The sequence below is a fragment of the Pongo abelii genome, chromosome 2 (assembly GCF_028885655.2).
Source record: "Pongo abelii isolate AG06213 chromosome 2, NHGRI_mPonAbe1-v2.0_pri, whole genome shotgun sequence".
Taxonomy (NCBI): Eukaryota; Metazoa; Chordata; class Mammalia; order Primates; family Hominidae; genus Pongo; species Pongo abelii.
Genome location: NC_085928.1, coordinates 84,279,744 through 84,301,694, shown reverse-complemented (window position 1 = coordinate 84,301,694; position 21,951 = coordinate 84,279,744). Strand labels below are relative to the sequence as shown.

Genomic DNA, 21,951 nt, shown 5'->3' with positions numbered 1-21,951 from the left:
CAATGAGCTGTGATCGCACCACTGCACTCCAGCCTGGGCAAGAGGAATGAGTCCTGTCTCAAAACAAAGCAAAACAAAACAAAACAACAACAACAACAACTTAAGAATCATTGAAGTGGAGGGTATGTAAGTCATGCTTCTTTGTGAGGAAAAAAAACTAGAAAATGATTTGAATTGACCATCACAACTGAAAGAATTCAACTTCTGAGTTTTATATATATATATATATATATATATATGTTATATATATATGTAATATATATGTAATATATATATACACACACAGATATGCATATATATGCATATATACATGGATGTATGCATATAGATATGCATATATACATATATAACACCCATATAATAAATATATATGGTGTATATATATATTCTTCAGTGGCTATAAGTTATGCTAAAAAGATTTCTATTTTGAGATAAAATTCTAAATTATGATAGTGTAATGCTTCAGCTATCACTTCTGAAAAGGAAATAACAGAGCTTTCTGGATCCCAAGACTGGTCAAGTAACATGTTTTGTTTTGTTTTTAATTCTGTTTTGTTTTGTTTTGTTCTCCGTAAGGCAAAAAGTAATCTCTTATCCCAGAGATCTCACAAGAGTTGCTATGCAAATAGAGCTTTCCAATTGGAGTTGCCACCAAATGCCTCTATTCCTATTTTGTTTTTATAGACTCAAGGTAGTAAATAGTGGTTCCTAAGTTATTAGATGATTTCATTACAGCAGGTTTTAACAGAATCTGGCACCAACTTCTGAAAAAATGAGTTCATTCTATGAACTAGTGAACTAGTCAGAAGAGACAGAGATCCAATTTGGCAGCTTTTTTTTTTTTTTTTTTTTTTGAGACAGGGTCTTTCTGTGTCTCCTGAGCTGGCGTGCAGTGATGTGATCAGGGCTCACTGCAACCTCGACCTCCTGGGCTCAAGTGATCCTCCCACCTCAGCCTCCCGTAGCTGGGACTGCAAGCATGCACCACCATGCTGGACTTATTTTTCTTAAAGACCAAGGCTGATCTTGAACTCCTGGGCTCAAGTGATCTTTCCACTTCCACTTCCCAAAGTGCTGGAATTACAGGTGCAAGCAACCATGCTGGGCCACTACTCAGTTTTTATATCAGCATGTTACACAGGCATCAAAAAAGGATTGAAAGCTTCTATGGCCTGAAAAGAAAATATATCAGACCCCTGATAATAGAGTATCAACAGCAAATTGACATAGTTTTCTAATTCTCGATTTCTTTCTTGCTAGTATCTATATATGTTTACAGTGTGCTATATATAATTTTTACCGGGTTTTTTTTTTTACTATTTGGTGGAAGCCCAGTTTTTACATATTGTATATATGATATATATTGCTTTTGAAAACATGCAAGCTTTTTTAAAAGATATCATTTTTTAAAAAAACATATTTTTACTTAGAGTCAAGTCCAATAAACTTCCGTATGTTTGGGAAATGAGATATTTTGTAGTTTATATTTTGTGCAACTTCAAACAGTTCCAACTTCTAATGACTTCATTCACGTGCACAGCATGTATTTTGCCCACAGAGTCTGAAGCAAGAGCACTGGCCAAAGAGAGGCAGAAAAAGGACAATCACAACCTGAGTAAGTTGGTTTCATTTATGTTCATGACATTTGATATTAATGTTCCCCATATATCAAAAATGTTTCTAGAAATTCTGTAGAGGAGAGTTGATTTCTACAGCTGTTAAAATGATCTCTTATAGAAGAAAATTGTATTTGACAGTAACCAAGGTGTATATTTTCCACATATTTTATCTCAGATCAAATTGAATTTTGTATATATACTTATTTTCATTTTCTGAAGAGTTTTTATTTTTCTTGTTTATAGTAGTGGTTTTCTCTCTCTCTCTCTCTCTCTCTCTCTCTCTCTCTCTCTTTGGTGAGAGGGAGAATTGATCCCCAACTACCCAATTAATAAGCTCACACTGGAACTTATTAACAAAAGGGGATTAGGGGAGCACCTTCTCCAACGAGATTTGAAAGAAAAAGTAAGAAAGAAAGAAACAGATCTGAAGGGGAGTAAATGGATGAGGTAGCCTCCTAAATTTCTGATGTTATTCGTGACTTAAAAAAAAAATAGTCCTAAAGCATTTAAAATATTTTTTACGTGTTTAATTTACTCTTGATCAAATCTTCAAGTTGTCTCCTATGAATACTTTAATTTTGGTTTAATATAAACAAGTAAGACAAGCTGCACAGATTTTTTTAAAAAGGGATTGGGCTTGGAGGTAGGAAATTGTGTGTGAATTTCTCATCTCATGGCCTCATGTCCTCTGTTTCTTAAATTGATTTTTAAGAATGTGAGTCATATATAAACACTTTCTCCTTATAAAAATGATAGAATAAGGCCAAAGTTCTCCTTTAGTCCCCAGGAATATGCATGTTGGTTTCAATTTGGCATTGCTCTTCCTGAACTTTTTCTGTGTATTAAGAATATAGACACATGCACACAGAAAATAAATCGTATGGATTTCTATATGTTTTAACACAAACGGTATCGTATTGTCCATTTTATATTGATTTTTTTCTACTGAGCAGCATGTTTTGAAGACCTTTTGCTGTTAGAAATCTAGATCTATCTACTTTTTGAAAACAAATTGCATAGTATTTTACAGTGTGACTGTATGATATTTAGTAACTTCGCAACTGCTGTGTGTTTATGTTGTTTCTAGTTTTTTCCTATTATAAACAATGCCACAGTTAACATTTTTATATGTGTCTCTTTGTGTACAAGAAAGTTTGTTTCTCTAGGTTAGAAACCGAACTGAGAAACAGAACTTCTGGGTCCTGAGGGTGCTGGTTTTTACTTTAAGAGCTACACCCCTCCCCAGTTCTCATGTCAAGTGTGAGAAGCTCTCCCTATCTTTTAACCAAAAGAGATAAGCTATTATCTCCAAGGCCTCCTCCAGCTTCTAAGTAATTTTACCCTAAGATATTTCTTCTTTTAAAGCACCTTAGAAACAAGATAATTAGGCATTATCCAAAACTACTTAAGTGAGATGTGGAAAACTGAGTTGGATCTTGTCAAAAACAATAGATACCTATAATTAGGCACCTGAACTCTCAAGGTCAAGGTTGTCAGTAAAGTGCAAACATGATCAGCTCAAACTCTGAAGGCTATGAAGCAATCTAAAAGTCTCATCCAACCATTGGGAATTATTACTCAAGGTTAGATTGTTCCTTGGTCAAGCTGTTCCTCTTCTAGGAATTTATTTTTTAAGAATACTTGCCAAAATGTACAAAAGGATACATTCATTTATTCACTCATTCATTCAGCCATTACTGTATGTATGTGTGTGTGTGTGTGTGTGTGTGTGTGTGTGTGTGTGTGTGTATATATAGAGAGAGAGAGAGAGAGAGAGAGAGAAAGAGAGAGAGCGCCCCTGTTTTGTGTGAGGCACTTTTCTACAATGTGAACCAGAAAATGAGTTTCCCATCCTGAGAAGCTTGCCTTTGAGTTAGGGGTCATCTACCATGTATTACTGAGTAAGATGAGCAAGGGGCAGAATAATATGTATAATATCCCATTGTGTAAAAATAACACACTGGGGAGAGATGTGCTTGTCTATGTGTTTATATGGATGTATATGTGCTTGGGAGACAATCTAGACATCACCCTTATCAGTGACAATTTGCCCAGGCATATAGATGTTGGATAGTATAAAGACTTGGCTCTTACTTTTTCTTTAATACACCTTTGTATTTTTTGAAATTTTTTACTAGCTTATATCTTCTTTCTAATAAATGATTGGAAAGGGAAGTCACTGAACTAAAAATAAAATGTAGTACACCTAAATATTGACAGTGAAAGATGTCAGCTATATGCTGGTGAGTGAAAAAAAGATGCAGAGTCCTTTTTAGTATGATCCCACTTTAAATATTTTGTTTCTTATTTAACACATATTTGTTGAGAGCGTACTATGTGCCAGATGCACAAGGTTACTTGGAATGCAACAGCGAATAAACATAACAAATAGATCAATGGGATACATGAATATGGGCTGGCAGAAAGTTCCACGTGGAGTCAAAGGGCAGGCAAGGAAGTATAGTGTCAGCATGGACATGGGAGGTAGTGAATCAGTTTCAAAGAGGGTGACCAGAAAGCCTCTTAGGTAAATCTGAGTCTACCTGAGGGAGGTGAGTGCAGTGCCATTCACATATCTGGAGGTACAATGTTCCAGGCAGGTGGAAGAGCCATATGAAGTCCTCCAATGGGGCGTGTCTGACCTGCTTGAGGAATAGCAAGGAGCCAGAGGGGCTAGAGGAATTTTATGATTATTATGTGCTTGGAAAAAAATAAGAAGAAAGTATCATACTTCAGAGTTTTGGGGAAGGTTAGCTAGTGGATCAAGGACCCCACAATTCCTTCTTCAAAACCATTGACCATCACTTAGGGTTTCTATTTTATACAATCCTAATGGTAGGACTTTCTATTATATAAAAAGGATTTCATCATTGGAATAATCCCTCAGCCAAAACAAACTGCAATTTATATTGGGAAAGCAGGGAATCACATTATTTATCTAAGTGTACAGACTATTAGTGGATCAAAAAGAAGCATATATTATGGTATGCAGAGTAAATATTAGCAACTTTAATCCATTTTGTTAGACTTTAAATTATTTGGAATTTATTTGTTTGACTACATTAATTAGAGACATTTATCATGTCATATGCCTTTTTATGTCATCCTCCCCTAAGAAGATGATAGTTGATCTTACACCTAGATTTATAAAATAGGAATGCTGTGAAGATTCATGGTATAGCTAAAAATGCTAGACTTCAGTTCTAGGGCTGTGCTATCTAGTACAGTAGCCATTCACCACCGGTGCCTACTCAGCCTTGAAATATGGCTGGTCCAAATTGTGATGTAAAATTGAAAGTGCAAAATGCACCCTGGATTCCAAAAACTTAGAATGAAGAAAAGAATGTTAAGTACTTAATTTGTAAATGTTTACATTGATTGCCTGTTAAAATAATAATATTTTGGATATAATGGATTTAATAAAATGTTAATTTCATGTCTTTCTTTTTACTTTTTAAATAGTACTACTAGAAAACTTAAACTTATATGTAAATTATATTATATTTCTGTTGGGTAGCACTAGGCTAGAGCATGGGTTTTTTGTGTGGCCCATGAGTTAAGAATGTTTTTTTACATTTTTAAATGGTTAAAAAAGGCCGGGCACGGTGGCTCATGCCTGTAATCCCAGCACTTTGGGAGGCTGAGGCGGATAGATCACTTGAGGTCAGGAGCTTGAGACCAGCCTGGCCAACGTGGTGAAACCTCCTTCTCTACTAAAAGTACAAAAATTAGCCAGGTGTGATGGCATGTGCCTGTAGTCCCAGCTACTCAGGAGGCTGAGGCACAGGAATCTCATGAACCCAGGAGATGGAGGTCACAGTTCACAGTGAGCTGAGATCGTGCCACTGCACTCCAGCCTGGGTGACAGAGCAAGACTACGTCTCAATAAATAAATAAATAAATGCTAAAAAAAAATCGTGACATGAAAATTATATACAATGCAAATTTCAGCACGACAAGTAAATTCTAATGCTTTTCATTAGATTTGCCTTGCAAAAAATTGTACTCATATGTTATATTTTGAATTTTGTCAGTAAAAATGTGTGGAAATGTGTTTTCCCTCTGGTTAAGTAAATATCTGCATAGTATCCTCAATTTTGCTACTTATCTCACAAAGCCAGAAGTACTAACTTCCTGGCTCTTTGCAGAAAGTTTGCTGACTTCTGCTCTAAGGGGTTGGGTTAGAATTTGGGCTTTCACCAGGTATTGCTGGATGTCCTCGCCAAATCCCTAATAACAGTATCTCCAAGGCAATTGCATTATTTGTAACTAAGGATAGTAACTGATTTCATGGTTGTTATAAGAGCAAATGAGAAATCGTCTGTATCTAAGGGCTTTGGAAATGATAAAGAAATGTAGCTCATTTTTAACTGCAATACCAAAAACATAGTAAAAATAGGGAAAAAGTAGGTTTAGGTTTCCATTGTCATGACCTGGAGAAGTTAATATGCGCATGCCTTTAATGAGATATGCTAAATGCATACATGGCACTGTTACTAATAGCCTTTCCTGTGCTCTTTTCTTGAAGTTGAACGAAGAAGAAGATTTAACATAAATGACCGCATTAAAGAACTAGGTACTTTGATTCCCAAGTCAAATGATCCGTGAGTACAATTGCGTGTTAATCTACATCATATATTTTTTGTACCTGAATGTTTTTTCATACGTTGTAAAAAATGCAGTTGTAAAAACTAAAGTAAAGAAGTCTCCCCTCTCCCTTTGGTTCTATTCCTAAATTCTTGTTACACCTTTCTTTTGGTTAGTCTCATCAAACTAAAATTTCAAGACAAAAGCATTGAATTGTGCAAAAGGATTGTTGGACACTAGATGCTTTGGTTGTGAGGAGGTGGCTTTCTGAAACCTAAGAATTCTTTGCAAACAAATACTGAGCTTAAAAAAAAATTCCTTTAATGGTTCATGCAGAACAGAACTTTCAATAGTTGTTAAAGCTAGATTTGTTGACTGTTTGCTCTTTGACTTGTACAGTATCTCTAAATAGGCACTGATGAACAGACATTAGAGACTTCAAGTTTAATGATACTCAACAGACAAAAAAGATCAATTATTTTTATGAAAATTTGCCTACTCTTTGTATGTTTTACCATTGTAGGGGAAAAAAAGTAATGTTTTAATCCTCTTATTGAGTACAGGTCAGCTAATTTAGATTTCAGCTTTTGGTCTCTCTTTACCCACCCTGCCCCCTTCAGAGATAACAGCTGTAAAGATGATTTTCTCAAGTCTTTCCTACCAGCCTATAGTTACCTGCAACGTCAGCAGATAGGACAACAAACACACAGTTTTTATCCATTAGAAATTGGCCCATTTGAAGCAAGGGGCTAGAAAATGTATACGTTTTAATGGCCCCCACAGGCATTCTGTGAAATCAGCCTTTGAATATGACCTTTTAGCTACCTAATAAAATGTAAAGATGAAATCAAGTATTATTCATGCAAGGCTTATTAAATTTGCTGTTCACATTATTGTTAGAGAATTTGTAACAAAATAAAATAAAACCATTACCTATTGTGAAGTGGTTTTGATGAATGTACAAGCACAATTCCATCTGCAATGTTTTGCTTTCCCAAGTTTCAAGGAAAGGCATTTTCAAACCCGAGACATTTCAGATTCTCAGTTCTGCAGCACAAATTTATCCTACTAAAGGGCTGTGACCTTCATTTCCTATAGTCAGTCTTGCATGATAGTTGAAATTGAATTCCCATTTTCCTGTTCTTTATCAGCTTTCACTTTTTAGCATATTCTTTTAAACTGTAGCATGTGAATCTCTTTAGCAACATATTATGAAATTATGGGGCTGCAGTGAAAGCCTGTATTTGCATATCTCCTTTCCCCATTGTATTTGAATACTTGTGGGTTTATAATCTGAACTGATAATGATCTTTAATTGTAGACATTGTTTTAAGACAAAACAGACTATAATCTATATGGTGGTTTTCCCACACCAGGTTTCTAGAATGTGCCTTGGGGCTGCTATAGAGACACAGTCTTACAGACTGGGGTCTCAGCCCGGTACCTTTTCTCCCACCAGAGCAAGTCTGCATTTGTCAATTTTATATAATGGAGATCTATATTCACTATTCTGTGAAAAAAGAGTCCCTCTTATTACCAAACAAAAAAAAAAGTTTGAAAACCCTTTCTTAAACTCAGAAGCATAATTGATTGATTGGATCTCACAAGGAAGCAAAACCCAAGATAATTGGTTGAAACAATCACTTCTTTTAAACTGAGTGACCCCTCAAATATCCCAATTCTGATTTCTCATCTTGCTGGCCTACGTGAAGCATCATTTATTTTAATTACATTTCTCTCTGGCTGCTAAAGTTACTTCTCTTACTTTGATCTTAGCTCTGAATATTAAGTCTCTGCGCTCACTGTGGGTATCTCAGGACATTCCCCTGGGTTGCCATCTTTGGTGCTCAGACCTCAGGGATCAACTCCAGGGAATTCTCTGGGGGCTGGAACTGTCCCTCTTGTGGGAGAACTTCTGTGTTGTTCTTAATGTAACCCATATGAGAATCAATTACTTGGTGACTTGTTTAATTCAAGTCAGGTGGAATCCATTCACCGGTTCCACCTGATACTTGTAGATGAGGAAATGGATAAACAGAGGCTAGATAGCCTTCCCGTGATAATCCTTGATTAAAAAAAAAAAAATAGAAGGATGCTGAGTTTATGCCATAAACAATTTAGTAGTGAGATCTCACAGATCTGTTTTACCATCGTTTATTCTGAGTTAACTTCTATAGTTTTAGAAACCTATAACTGTTTAACATAGTGTTTAAGGAAACTGACTTTGTAATCAACAGACCTAACTTTAAGTCCTGACTCTGCCATATAGTACTGTGTGGCCTAGGACAAGTTGAACTGTCTCTGTTTCAACATGTGCACAAAGTCTCTATCTTACAAGGTGTTTGTCTGGGTTAAGTAAGACAATGTGTACAAACTGGGTGGGCAACACTAGGCACGTGGCAAACACTCGTGAATGGCAGCTATAATTAATGTATGATTATTTTATTTTTAAAATTGAATGCTTTTAAAAATGATACAATGGACTTTGGGGACTTGCGGGGAAGGGAGGGAGGGGGTGGGATGGGGGTGAGGGATGAAAGACTACACGTTGGGTACAGTGTACATGGCTTGGGTGGTGGGTGTACCAAAATCTCAGAAATCACCACTAAAGAACTTATCCATGTAACCAAGCACCACCTGTTCCCCCAAAACTATTGAAATAAAAAAAAAATGTTAAAGTTCAAAAAGAAATGGAGTGCTTTGAATATTGAATTTTCATTGAGCCTCAAGTCCTAAAAATGTCTGTTTTCCTCCATTTTCATCGCAGAGACATGCGCTGGAACAAGGGAACCATCTTAAAAGCATCCGTGGACTATATCCGAAAGTTGCAACGAGAACAGCAACGCGCAAAAGAACTTGAAAACCGACAGAAGAAACTGGAGCACGCCAACCGGCATTTGTTGCTCAGAATACAGGTATGCGGCCTGAATTGTGTAAAGTTTACTGCTTTTTACCGACTTCAAGACAGTAGAAAGATGGATATAATGAGCCATAGAGGAGTTGACTTACGTGATCCTAACACAGTCAATCCTTATTATTGGTGGATTCTGTGTGTGTGAATTTGCCTACTTGTAACCCCAAAATCAGTATCTGTGGCACTTCCACAGTCATTCTTGGACATGTGCAGATGGCAAGTTTGAGTTGCGTGCCCACAGTCATTCTTGGACAAGTGCAGAGTGGCAAGTTTGAGCTGCCCATGGCACGCATTTCCAGGTGAGGTCGAATGACCCTGCCCGAGGTTGACTGTCTGCTTTCTTGTTTCAGCTCTCATCCTCTAAACAAGTGCTCCTTTCGTGGTCTGTTCAGTGCTTTCTACATTTTTGTGGTTTCTGTTGGTGATTTTGCTGTTTAAAATGACCCCCAAGCATAATGCTAAAGCACTGTCTAGAGTTCCTGAGGGCAAGAAGGCCGTGATGTGCCTTACAGAGAAAATACAGGTGTTGGATAAGCTTCGTTCAGGCATGAGTTGCAGTGCTATTGGCTGTGAGTTTAATATTCACGAGTCAACAACCTATATTACATAAGGTGACGACCTTCAACAGAAACATACATAAAACAAGATTAAGTGTTGTGACTAGGGTCTCACAGGAACCTAACCTGTAATTCCCCTGGGAACAGTGCTTCAGTGTTCACCAATTCAGTGTTCACAGTGACTTTGTAGAACATAAAAAAAATAAGCACTGACTATACGTTAAACAAGAAGACACCTTAGTATTTGCAGGGTCCAGGAAGCAGTTGATGGTCAAAGTCTGTGTTTATAGGGAACTTGGGAACACCCAGAGGATCTTATATTAAGGACATAATTCCTGGAGATAGTTATAAATAGTGGAATTATAACATATATATCTTTAACTTAAACTGTACACCCTTAGAAGAAGACATACTAATTTTATTAATATGTGCAATTTGTGCGTCATCCTGTTCAGTGAGTATATGCACCAGTGTAAGCAGGAGATGGGGAATTCCTCTTCAGTATCAGCTCCTGGAATGTCTCTCAGGTGCTCGGCCTCTCTTGTTGAGTGAAAGGGCACTACTTCCTCTGAAATGATCCTCAAAAATGGACTCCCTGTTATGGACCAAAGGGGGTTTGTGAGGGTAATTTTAATTTGCTGGCTTTGAACACAACCTATCTGTAAGAGTCAGTGACACCATATCTTCTTCTTGAGTAGACTGACCCACCTTTACTAGATTTTGCCATAAAGCAAGGGTTGTCTTTCAACTTTTCCAGTGCAAGTATTCATGGAGTTATTTTACGAAACAGCAATGAGAAGTATGACACCCTAGAGACCGTTGTGTTTCACCTAGTGGTGTTCCTCCCAGACGTTGAACTTTTCAAACAGAGCAATTCACTTATAATAATGGTCTCCAGTCTTCTGAATGCTTATATTTTGAAATGCCACATCTCTCATTCACTGCAGCGATTCCTCAGCTGCAGGGCGGGGAGGTGGGAAGCCCCTTCCCTGTTGGGGTGCATTTTAGACTCTGGGTAGTGAAATAGAGGTTGTGTGTAATTTGAAAGCCCTCCTTTCCCCTCCCCTCCTCTACTTTGGCTTTTGTTGTTGGTTTTGTGCTCTGTCTCTTCAATAAGTAGCTATAGGTATTTAATCTCTTGAACATAGTCTACCTATTTATAAAAGCAGCTTGTGGGCCAGACGCGATGGCTCACGCCTGTAATCCCAGCACTTTGGGAGGCCAAGGCAGGTGGATCATGAGATCAGGAGTTCAAGACCAGCCTGGCCAAGATGCTGAAGCCCCATCTCTACTAAAAATAGAAAAATTAGCTGGGTATGGTGGCGGGCGCCTGTAATCCCAGCTACTCGTGAGGCTGAGGCAGAGAAGCACTTGAACCCAGGAGGCGGAGGTTGTAATGAGCCAAGATCGCGCCACTGCATTCCAGCCTAGGCGACAGAGTGAGACTCCATCTCAAAAAAAAATAAAAATAAAAATGAAAATAAAACCAGCTTTGTGGCCGGGTGCGGTGGCTCACGCCTCTAATCCCAGCACTTTGAGAGGCCAATGCAGGTGAATCACGAGGTCAGGAGTTCGAGACCAGTCTGGCCAACATCGTGAAACCCTGTCTTTACCAAAAATACAAAAAAAAAAGAAAAAGAAAAATTAGCTGGGCATGGTGGTGGATGCCTATAATCCCAGCTACTCAGGAGACTGAGGCAGGAGAACCCGGGAGGCGGAGGTTGCAGTGAGCTGAGATTGTGCCACTGCACTCCAGCCTAGGCTATAGAGCAAGACTCCGTCTCAAAAAACAAACAAAAAAAAGCAGCTTGTACTAATGTGTCGTTTCCTTCTACAAGTTTAAAATGTAATAACTATTTTGAAAGAGAAGCTAGGTTTTGTTTTATTTTAGGGTTCCAAACATGTATATTCATATGAAATACGAATATTGTGAAATATGTGCATTGGAAATTCCATGGTGACGATATCTTGGTTTTCTTCCAATGACGGTGTGATGCAGCCTTTAGAACTTTTGCATATCACAGAAAACATTATTAATTAGGAAAGCTCTGCGATGCAATTAACCCAGAGTTCTCTAGATGAGATTTATCACCTTATTTAGAAATCTGAGTAATGCTTTAATCGCTGATAAATATTTTTAATTAGACAACAAAGGATTAGAGTGAGATGTTTGCCTCTCTTAATCCAACTTTATTATTATTTTTCTGAAAAGGCAATCTGCATATGTGGAGGTACAGTTCTTATTAGCATGTTGGTGTAGATTTACAAGAGTTCATGTTTTCAGTATGGGCCTAAAGGCTTTCTTTCATTTTCACTCTAAGTGATGCACGCAAAAGTTTTCACAGAAGAAAGAGCATGAATCCTTCATATCAGTGGAACTGCCATTTTATTAAATAGCCCAGGGCTTTCAAATGATGCCTGAAGAAACTTGTGTTTCTGGAGATTATGTAAAGGAACTTGAAGGTACTTTTGTGACATCTCAAAGCTCCTGACTTTTACTTGTATTGTATCCAAAGAAGGATTTTGCAGACCCAAAAACCTTGAATTTAGACAGAAACGTGGCTTTTCAGACACATGTGTTTCTCAGCTTGTGGGCAGAGGTTGAGAGGCCATGTCATGTGGAGAGTCCTTCCCCTCTCTGATAAGGAAAGGTGACTTGCGTCAAATTTATATTCTCTTGCTGTATATTATTGTTTCACAATTGTGGAAGGGATAGCATTGGAATGGAGAAGCAGAATGCTTATCAGGAATCAATTAAAGTCTCTATGGTTCATTTTAGGAATGCCCAGGGATATATTCAGAAAAGAAAAAGGGAAAGAGCTTGCTTGGAAGGCATTTTGCAATGAGATACAGGGGGAATCAATGGTATTTAGGAAGTGTATTACCCAGCTAGTGCTGCTGCAGCGAAATGCCACTGACTGGGTGGTAAACAAGAGTTATTTTCTCACAATTCTGGAGGCTAGTTGTTGTCCAAGATCAAGTTGTCAGCAGGGTTGGTCCCTTCTGAGGCCTCTCTCCTTGGCTTGTAGATGCCTGTCTTCTCCCTGTGTGTTCACATGGTCTTTTTTCCTGTGTATGTCTGTCCCAATCTCCTCTTCTTACAAGGACACCAGTCCTATTGGGTTTAGGCCCACTAGTATAATCTCATTTTAAATTAATTGCCTCTTTAAAGGCCCTATCTCCAAATACAGTCACATTCCAAGGTACTAAGGTTAGGACTTCAACATTAAAATGTTTTCCAGGACACAATTTAGCCAATAATAGGAATGTATGTGAGGAAGGAAAGGAAAAAAATTGTTCGTCTTATAGATGAGAACTTACTTGTTGGGTTAAAAAAATAATTCCCCTTTGCCATGGTGAGATGGGTTAAATGATGCTTCTAAAACTTTAGTTACTGGCATAGAACTTTCACAGCTTTTGCTATCACTACCCAAACTTTTTTACTTCATGGCACTCTTAGTGTTTTAGCAATCTTTTTACCATCCCCCTAGACCAAAAGAAATACCTACTCTTTTTGTTAGGTCCAAACAACTTATTAAGTATTTAGGTTCTAACAACTTGGTAGCCATTTGAAAAAAAAAAAAAAACATATAAATTGAAAGGAAATGGCATTTTTATTTTGTTATTAAATAACCATATTACTTACTAACTGGATGTGTGTGTCTGTTGGGCACTGCACAACTTCTAAAGTCTTGGAATCAGATTGGACACCATCACCCTTGTTTCCCAGGCCACAATGATGTTAATGTGGTACTTGTTTTCCTTCAATCACAGCAACCGCCAAAAGCCCAACTTTGCAATGATATCATGTGGTTGACAAGTATATAGCACAGTCTGATGCTAGAAGAGAACTGTCTTGAGTTTAGTAGTTCTCAGGTAGTATTGCCATTTCCCTTGAAATGTTAGGCTATCTCCAGTGCTCTGTGAGTTCATTGAAGCACCCATGGGGACCTCAGTGCACAGCTGAAGGACCACGAAACTATGTAACTCTTTACTGAATATGTTTCTTTTTTCTTTTCTTTTTTTTTTTTTTTTTTGAGATGGCCTTTCACTCTTCTTGCCCAGGCTGGAGTGCAATGGCGCAATCTCGGCTCACTGCAACGTCCACCTCCCAGGTTCAAACGATTCTCCTGCCTCAGCCTCCGAAGTAGCTGGGATTACAGGCACGCGCCACCACACCCGGCTAATTTTTGTATTTTTAGTAGAGACGGGGTTTCAACCATATTGACCAGGCTGATCTCGAACTCCTGACCTCAGGTGATCCGCCTCCCTCGGCCTCCCGAATAATATTTCTCTTTTATCAGCTCGCATTTAAAACTTTATTTTTGTATTTTTTTAACTTATCCTCAGTGTGAACATTAATATCTGTGAGAGACCATCTCTCCCTATTTTTCATACATAATCAAATCTATAAAACACCTAAAAATTTATTTCATATACTACCAGTGGTACTTCTACTATACTTTAGAACATACAGAGCTCATTAATTTAAAAGAACAAAAAACTTTTATTTTGAGGATTTATTGTTTTCCAAGTATCTGATTTTTAAAAATAGACTTTATTTTTTAGGACAGTTTTTGGTTCACAGTAAAATTGAAATGAAGCTGCAGATATTTCCCATACACCTCATTCCCCCAAGCACACACAGCCTTCCCCATTATCAACATTCCCTACCAGAGTGGCGCATTTATTAGAATCAATGAACCCGCAGTGATATTTCATTATCCTCCAAAGTCTATACCTCACATTCCCTCTGGTATTGTACATTTTGTGGGTTTGGCCAAATGTCTAATGACATGCATCTACCATTATAGTATCATATAGAGTGGTTTCGTGGGCTTAAAAGTCCTCTGTGCTCTGCCTATTTCAGTGTTTTATCTTTACTCTTATTATAGGAACTTGAAATGCAGGCTCGAGCTCATGGACTTTCCCTTATTCCATCCACGGGTCTCTGCTCTCCAGATTTGGTGAATCGGATCATCAAGCAAGAACCCGTTCTTGAGAACTGCAGCCAAGACCTCCTTCAGCATCATGCAGACGTAACTTGTACAACAACTCTCGATCTCACGGATGGCACCATCACCTTCAACAACAACCTTGGAACTGGGACTGAGGCCAACCAAGCCTATAGTGTCCCCACAAAAATGGGATCCAAACTGGAAGACATCCTGATGGACGACACCCTTTCTCCCGTCGGTGTCACTGATCCACTCCTTTCCTCAGTGTCCCCTGGAGCTTCCAAAACAAGCAGCCGGAGGAGCAGTATGAGCATGGAAGAGACGGAGCATGCTTGTTAGCGAATCCTCCCTGCACTGCATTCGCACAAACTGCTTCCTTTCTTGATTCGTAGATTTAATAACTTACCTGAAGGGGTTTTCTTGATAATTTTCCTTTAATATGAAATTTTTTTTCATGCTTTATCAATAGCCGAGGATATATTTTATTTTTAGAATTTTGTGAAACAGACTTGTATATTCTATTTTACAACTACAAATGCCTCCAAAGTATTGTACAAATAAGTGTGCAGTATCTGTGAACTGAATTCACCACAGACTTTAGCTTTCTGAGCAAGAGGATTTTGCATCAGAGAAATGTCTGTCCATTTTTATTCAGGGGAAACTTGATTTGAGATTTTTATGCCTGTGACTTCCTTGGAAATCAAATGTAAAGTTTAATTGAAAGAATGTAAAGCAACCAAAAAGAAAAAAAAAAAAGAAAGAAAGAGGTAAAGAAATCCATACTAACCCTTTTCCATTTTATAAATGTATTGATTCATCGGTACTGCCTTAAAGATACAGTACCCCTCTAGCTTTGTTTAGTCTTTATACTGCAAACTATTTAAAGAAATACTGTATTCTGTAAAAGAAAAAAAAAATGCAGCCTTTTCATGAGGATCGTCTGGTTAGAAAACATAACTGATACCAACCGAAACTGAAGGGAGTTAGACCAAGGCTCTGAAATATAAAGTCTAATCTTGCTCTCTTTTATTCTGTGCTGTTACAGTTTTCTTCATCAATGAGTGTGATTCAGTTTTTCATAAGATATATTTTATTTTGAAATGGAAATTAATGTCCTCTCAAAGTAAAATATTGAGGAGCACTGAAAGTATGTTCTACTTTTTTTTTTTTAATTTTTGCTTTTGATAAGAAAACCGAACTGGGCATATTTCTAATTGGCTTTACTATTTTTATTTTTAAATTATGTTTTACTGTTCATTTGATTTGTACAGATTCTTTATTATCATTGTTCTTTTCAATATGTTTGTATTAATTTGTAAGAATATGCATCTTAAAATGGCAAGTTTTCCATATTTTTACAACTCACTGGTGGTTTTCCGCATTCTTTGTACACCCATGAAAGAAAACTTTTATGCAAGGTCTTGCGTTTACAAGACAGCTTTGCAAATATTTTGTAAATTACAATCTCACTCAGAACTGTTTTTGGACACATTTAAGGTGTAGTATTAATAGGTTAAAACCAGGCTTTCTAGAAAGAATAAACTTACATATTTATTTTTAGGATATGAAAATAGCAGTATTCTTGGAGATTGATAACGATAGCATTAATACGCCCATTATGGTCATTTAAATTGGGGTTTATTTCAGCAAACTTGTTGAATTTATTTTTAAGAAAGAAATACTGTATTGGCAAGTTACTGTTACTTGATAACAATGTTTTAACAAGGAGCAATGTTGTAAAGTTAGTTTCAGTGCATTATCTACTTGTGTAGTCCTATGCAATAACAGTAGGTTACATGTATCAAGCCTAGATGTTTTATACAGATGCCATATAGTGTTATGAGCCAGGCTGTTGAATGGAATTTCTCAGTAGCAGCCTACAACTGAATAGCAAGTGGCATAAAGCATATCCATTCAGAATGAAGTGCCTTAAATATAGCAGTAGTCTTTTTTGGACTAGCACTGACTGAACTGTAATGTAGGGGAAAGTTTCATGATGGTATCTATAGTCAAGACGAACATGTAGCATGGTGCCTATGTAGACAATATAAGAGCTTCCAATTTTCCTTCAGATATTTTTAATATTAAATATATTTTAGTGACAGAGTGCCAACTTCTTTCATCAGGAAACCTTATTCAGGAGGGTTTTTAAAAAGTGTTTAAATGTCAAATGTGAATTGGTGATGGGTGATGGAGGGTTCAGAGAGGAGTGATCGTCAGATGTGTGAATGGACGGTTTAGGTGAAAATAATCAACTGCATAGTTCCCATGCACACTGGGCAATGAGAATCCTTGGAAACATTGGTGATGCTATCAGTTTTATAGCTTTATTACTTAAGGGGGTAGGGAAAATTAGTTCCCATTCTTTCAACCCCCTTAACTGTATAGCTCTTTTCCTAGAATAGTGATGCAAATCTGCATGAACAGCTAATTGTACCATAGTGTTCACTGATACAATCATAGCATTGTCTATTTTTCTCTTCATATTTATATGGGGGGGAGGGCGCTGGATGCAAAAGTTGAAGATTGTGATGCTGTGATGTTAGTTTTCCTTAGCTGATTTTGAGGGTTTTTAAAAATAAAGCAAGGTTGACTAACCTACGGCCACAGAAACAGGACCATGGTTAAGCAACCATATAGAAAGCTTTGTTGAAAGAAAGTATGGCATCTTGTACCACTGCCCTGACTGTCACAACTCCTAACCTTGCCATTGCCTGCCTCCCCCTCTCCTTCTCCTCAAGAGACAATTTCTGCAGATGGCAGGTGAGCAAGCCCAGGAGAATGCTGCAATCTTGGGGGTGGTTTTATTTATTTCTTTTTTGCCAAACAGAGTGTGGATTCGTTTTAGGGGCTAGTTAAGCCAAGAGGCAGTGGTTTGGGCTTGTTGTTTGTAACAAGAAAATGATCCACACCACTCCCCCAATTCCCGGGTGCAGAATTGTAACTCGGTGTTGGGCCTCAATATGGAGTGACCAAAATGCCAAAATTGTCCATCTGCCTCTGAGTAAGGCAATGGAAATACCAAACCTTCTGACTTTGCCAAAAAGCATACAAGCAACCTGGTCATACATAGGATGACAAAATTCTTTCTGGTTGTTTTTAAACAATAAAGCAATAAGAACAAATACAATACATAGGAAGTTAAAAGCACAAAGGAATGAACTTATTAATATTTTTGAAAAATGCACTGGGAAAAAGTTGATGTCAATAACGGTATAAAACAGCCCTATTTCTTGATAAAAAATGACAAATGACTGTCTCTTGCGGATGCTTGGTACTGTAATGTTAATAATAGTCACCTGCTGTTGGATGCAGCAATAATTTCTGTATGGTCCATAGCACTGTATATTATGGATCGATATTAATGTATCCAATGAAATAATCGACTAGTTCTTGATAGCCTCATTAAAGCATTTGGTTTTTCACATAGTGGTGGCCTATTGTGTTAATGCCAATTTTGAATGTTATCTGCCTTATCAAAAAATGGTAGTGCACATTTTCTTCTGATTTAATGAATAACAAATTGCATGAAAATTTAGAAAATGCCAGTAAGTACTTTTTTTGTTTAAAATGCCACTCTAAGATGTTACTTTTTGGTTTTAAACATTTTTGATTACTTTTTGACTTACACTCAGATGAGCTATAATTATGCAGCTTTTTTATCCCCCTCTGAATTTGGGGAGATTTTAAACTCCCAAATGCCAAGACTTCGTTTTAGATATAGGAGTTTTATTTAAAATGTTTCAGTGAGAGGTGGCTTTAAAAAAGAGAAATTGTCAGAGAAACCCTTGCATATTTACAGAAAAGATATTGGGTTTTTAAAATACAAATTTACAATAATGAAAGCTTAATATACCCAGGCTGCCAGCTCCTGGTTGCCTTTTTTTTTAATACACTACTTAAGAATCATTTGATAAATGTTGGATTTGAATTGGGAAGTGTCAGACAAAACATGTCTTTATTCCCTAGCTAGACCTTAAACTTCTGCCCTTTTGAAAAATATATTCTGGTTTAACCTCTGGAGAAAATGAGCAAGAAACTTCCTGTAATGCTTCTGATCTGACTGTCAGCTTTTTCCTACGTTTAATTTTCTTCTTAAATTGTAATATACAATAATCAAGGCCTTTCTTTTTTAGACCTATTTGAATTATTTATATTTTCCCTAGAAGAATAACTGTAGGATCCCTTAAAAACATGTAAAAGTAGGAAGATTTCCTTTTGGAACAAGAGAGAATATTCTGGGCAAAATCAAAAGCAAGTAAGTTGAAAATTGGGACTTTTCGTCTCCAGGGAACCTGCAGCAATACCTTCACCCACATTTCTGTCCTGATATTTACCAGTAAATAGTCATTTCACAGCCCATAAGGATCCTTCATCTTTAGTTTCCCCCACTCACACACACACAATTAACGTGTTATAGTGGTGTTACCTGAAGATAAGACATTTGCCTACAGTGTGTATGACTTCATTTGATAGCCACAGAATTACATTTCTTAACATTTTATTAAGCCAATTCACTTTCAAATAAATTATATCCATTCAATCACCACACATGACCTCTCAGTTAATCTTCCCGGGTTTGAATCTTATCTCTGCCCATGTCTAGCTCTGTGATTTTGCGCAAGTTATTTGGCCTCCCTGTGCCTCAAAAGTAGCTACCACATAATGGTCTTGTGAAGACCATTCGAGTTAATAATACTAGAATTTGTGCTTGACAGCACATAGTAAATGCTTAATAAATGATAACTTTTCTTATAATAATCACCTTCATTACTAAAATGGAAAATACTTTCTGGACCAACTAAAATCATCATATGTATTAGCAGTGACATGCACACCACATTTGGCAAAGCACTGAATTACAACATAGATTGAAGACGTGTGTAAACTGGCCAGTAGACAGAAGCCACAGGCTATTTAGGAGAAAGGAACCTTGCTGTTTGTAAGATGTAGGGTAGGACTATTTTAGAGAATTAATAATAAACTCAATGTATCACATTAAAATATCTTCAGCACAAATGACCTAAAATTTAAATTGTTTTAAACCTGTACATTCTGCGTGTATGCTTCTGCCATGAGAATAATTATATTATTTTCATAAAATATGCCTTAGTGAAGCTGAAATCTTTATTATATTCTTTAGAAAATTAAACTTTTTAATCTTTTGCAATATACACTGATATTACACAGCTAAGAGTGGTGTCTTGACTATATCCTGTCTTCAGTTTCCTGTCAATATTGAAATGTTTTTCAGGATTTTATTTTCAATTGTACTTACATTTGATGACTTCTTTGGAAAACCATCTGAGAAGTTAATCTTCATAATCCAGCTAACGTAAATGAACTGTTAGAATTACCCTGTTTTTATTTTTTTGTGTATGCCAAGATTTAATGCATAGCCAAGTAGCATGAGGAAAGCTCCTTTAAGAGGAGCGTTGTAAAGTTAGATTTTCATTATATTTAGAGAGAAGTGGTGATGATCTCCTTATTCTTTGCTGCCACATCTGAGGCTCAATAGCAGTGGCTTTATGTCTGCACCCATAATAACATGAATCCATAATACACATCTGAACAGAGTGTAAGTGAAGAAGCTTTTATTATCCCGGTTTTCCCAAGAGGCATATATCCTCCTCCCCTCAAAAAAGTGTAGAGTAAATCTGCCATATTAAAATTGTGAAGGTCCTGTATATACATAAAATGTAGACATGATTAATTGTATTTGTGTTCAGTATTTGTAGGTCTTTTGAGCCTATTACCTATACCAGATACACTGGAAAGTAATATGAGTATACACAAAACCAAGTAAATTTCAGCAACACATCTAAATGGTAAAGACAGTTTGCTTTTGAAAAATTTGCATTTTAAATTTCTAATTATGGAGTCAGTTGAAGATATATCCAAATGGGTGCAATTGTCACTCAAAATTCCTTACATATTATTCAGACAGCAAAATCTATGTAAATAGAAACCACGAAACTAGTGTTTCCCAAACTTCACTTTATGGAACTAGTTCCACAAGCTGTTGCACAAGTTGCTTTGAGGAATGGGAGTTTAGAGGTGGGCTGGGGTGGGGAAATGCTATACTGTAGTTAATTTTGAGGAAGTTAGCTTTGGGAAATGCTGAGCTAAACAAATTTGAACAGGTATCTCTACTGCAAGACTTCTCGCATTCTAAATTATGCTAAGGGGATTGAGAGTTTGTAACATTTCCCAATCTCATTTGGCCACAGGATTGTGTGTGTGTGTGTGTGTGCACGCGTGTGTAAGACACCTGTTAATTGTTCCAAAGAACACAGTTTAGGAAATTCTGGAGATTTTACAGAAATTATTTAAACTCAATAAATATATATTTTTTTGTTTTCCTAAGGCAAGTATGCTTACGTTGGGTTATGATTCCACAGGTAGAAGTCATTGTCATTAAAAAAGTATTACCCTGAAGAAACAAATTAGCTTAGGTTTTCATCTCCATTGAAAATATAAAATTCTGATTAGGGAAAATATTGGCATTAAAAAATTGTTATTCCTGAATTTAAAAAGTAACATGTTTTCATTTTCAAAGAAAATATTCACTCTGGTTACGCACATGTTCAATGTACCTTTCTTATGAGTGGTACTATAAAAAGTTCTTTATGTTGAATGTCTCCCACGTCTTTAAATATGGACAATCTGATGTTTAGGGAATATTTGGTTTATAACTTTAGGTTCAGCTCACTGGTTTTTGCTGGAAGGACATTAGAAAGAATTGTATGGTATTCAGAATTGATGTAGTCTTGTCAATGACTCTTTTTCAATGAAGGTAAGTTCTGACAGATGGATCAGGTTGTATCTCCAAAGTTCAGTTGTTAATTGGTTATAGGCCAACCCACAAGAGCTATATTAATTCTTATATGCCTGTAGTATATTATAGGACTTACTAAGATTGTTTTAGAATTTAAACACTGTATTATGAAGCCGAAGGGAAAATACGTTAACACACCTTTTCCACTCCTTACAGATGAGATCACAGATTTCTTTCATTCAATGTCTTTTAAAAATACTTTTCAGCCCTCACTCTTCGCCTAGGAATAAACGGTGAACAGAGGAATTTCACTCCAGTGGAATGAAGGAATTTATTGGCTCCTATTACCATAAAGTCCAAATGGCAAATATAACTTCATGTATGCCTGGGTTCAAGGGCTCAAACAAGCATTCAATCTGCCTGTCTCTAATTTTCTTGGTGCCAACCTCCTCTTGGAGGCAGGTCTTCTCCATGAGGTCCCCTCTGGCAGTTTCAAAGTCCAGTAGAAACCCAGCACCTCTTTCCCAGTTGCTATGGT

At 37.0% G+C, this 21,951-nt stretch overlaps 1 protein-coding gene across 4 annotated transcripts in view; it reads left to right on the top strand.

Moving 5' to 3' along the window:
* The window catches only part of MITF (melanocyte inducing transcription factor), a 226,730-nt gene extending 208,668 nt beyond the window's left edge, over positions 1–18,062 (top strand). For 2 of the 4 annotated variants that reach the window (XM_002813534.5, XM_009238806.4), the window contains 4 exons: positions 1,559–1,615; positions 6,148–6,223; positions 8,974–9,121; positions 14,573–18,062. In XM_002813534.5, the coding sequence (XP_002813580.1) occupies positions 1,559–1,615; positions 6,148–6,223; positions 8,974–9,121; positions 14,573–14,974 (683 nt within the window). In that variant the 3' untranslated portion in view covers positions 14,975–18,062. Of the gene's footprint in view, positions 1–1,540; positions 1,616–6,147; positions 6,224–8,973; positions 9,122–14,572 lie in introns of all 4 variants that reach the window. The other 2 variants (XM_009238801.4, XM_009238805.4) reach the window with 1 other exon arrangement.
* Positions 18,063–21,951: the final 3,889 nt, after the last annotated feature.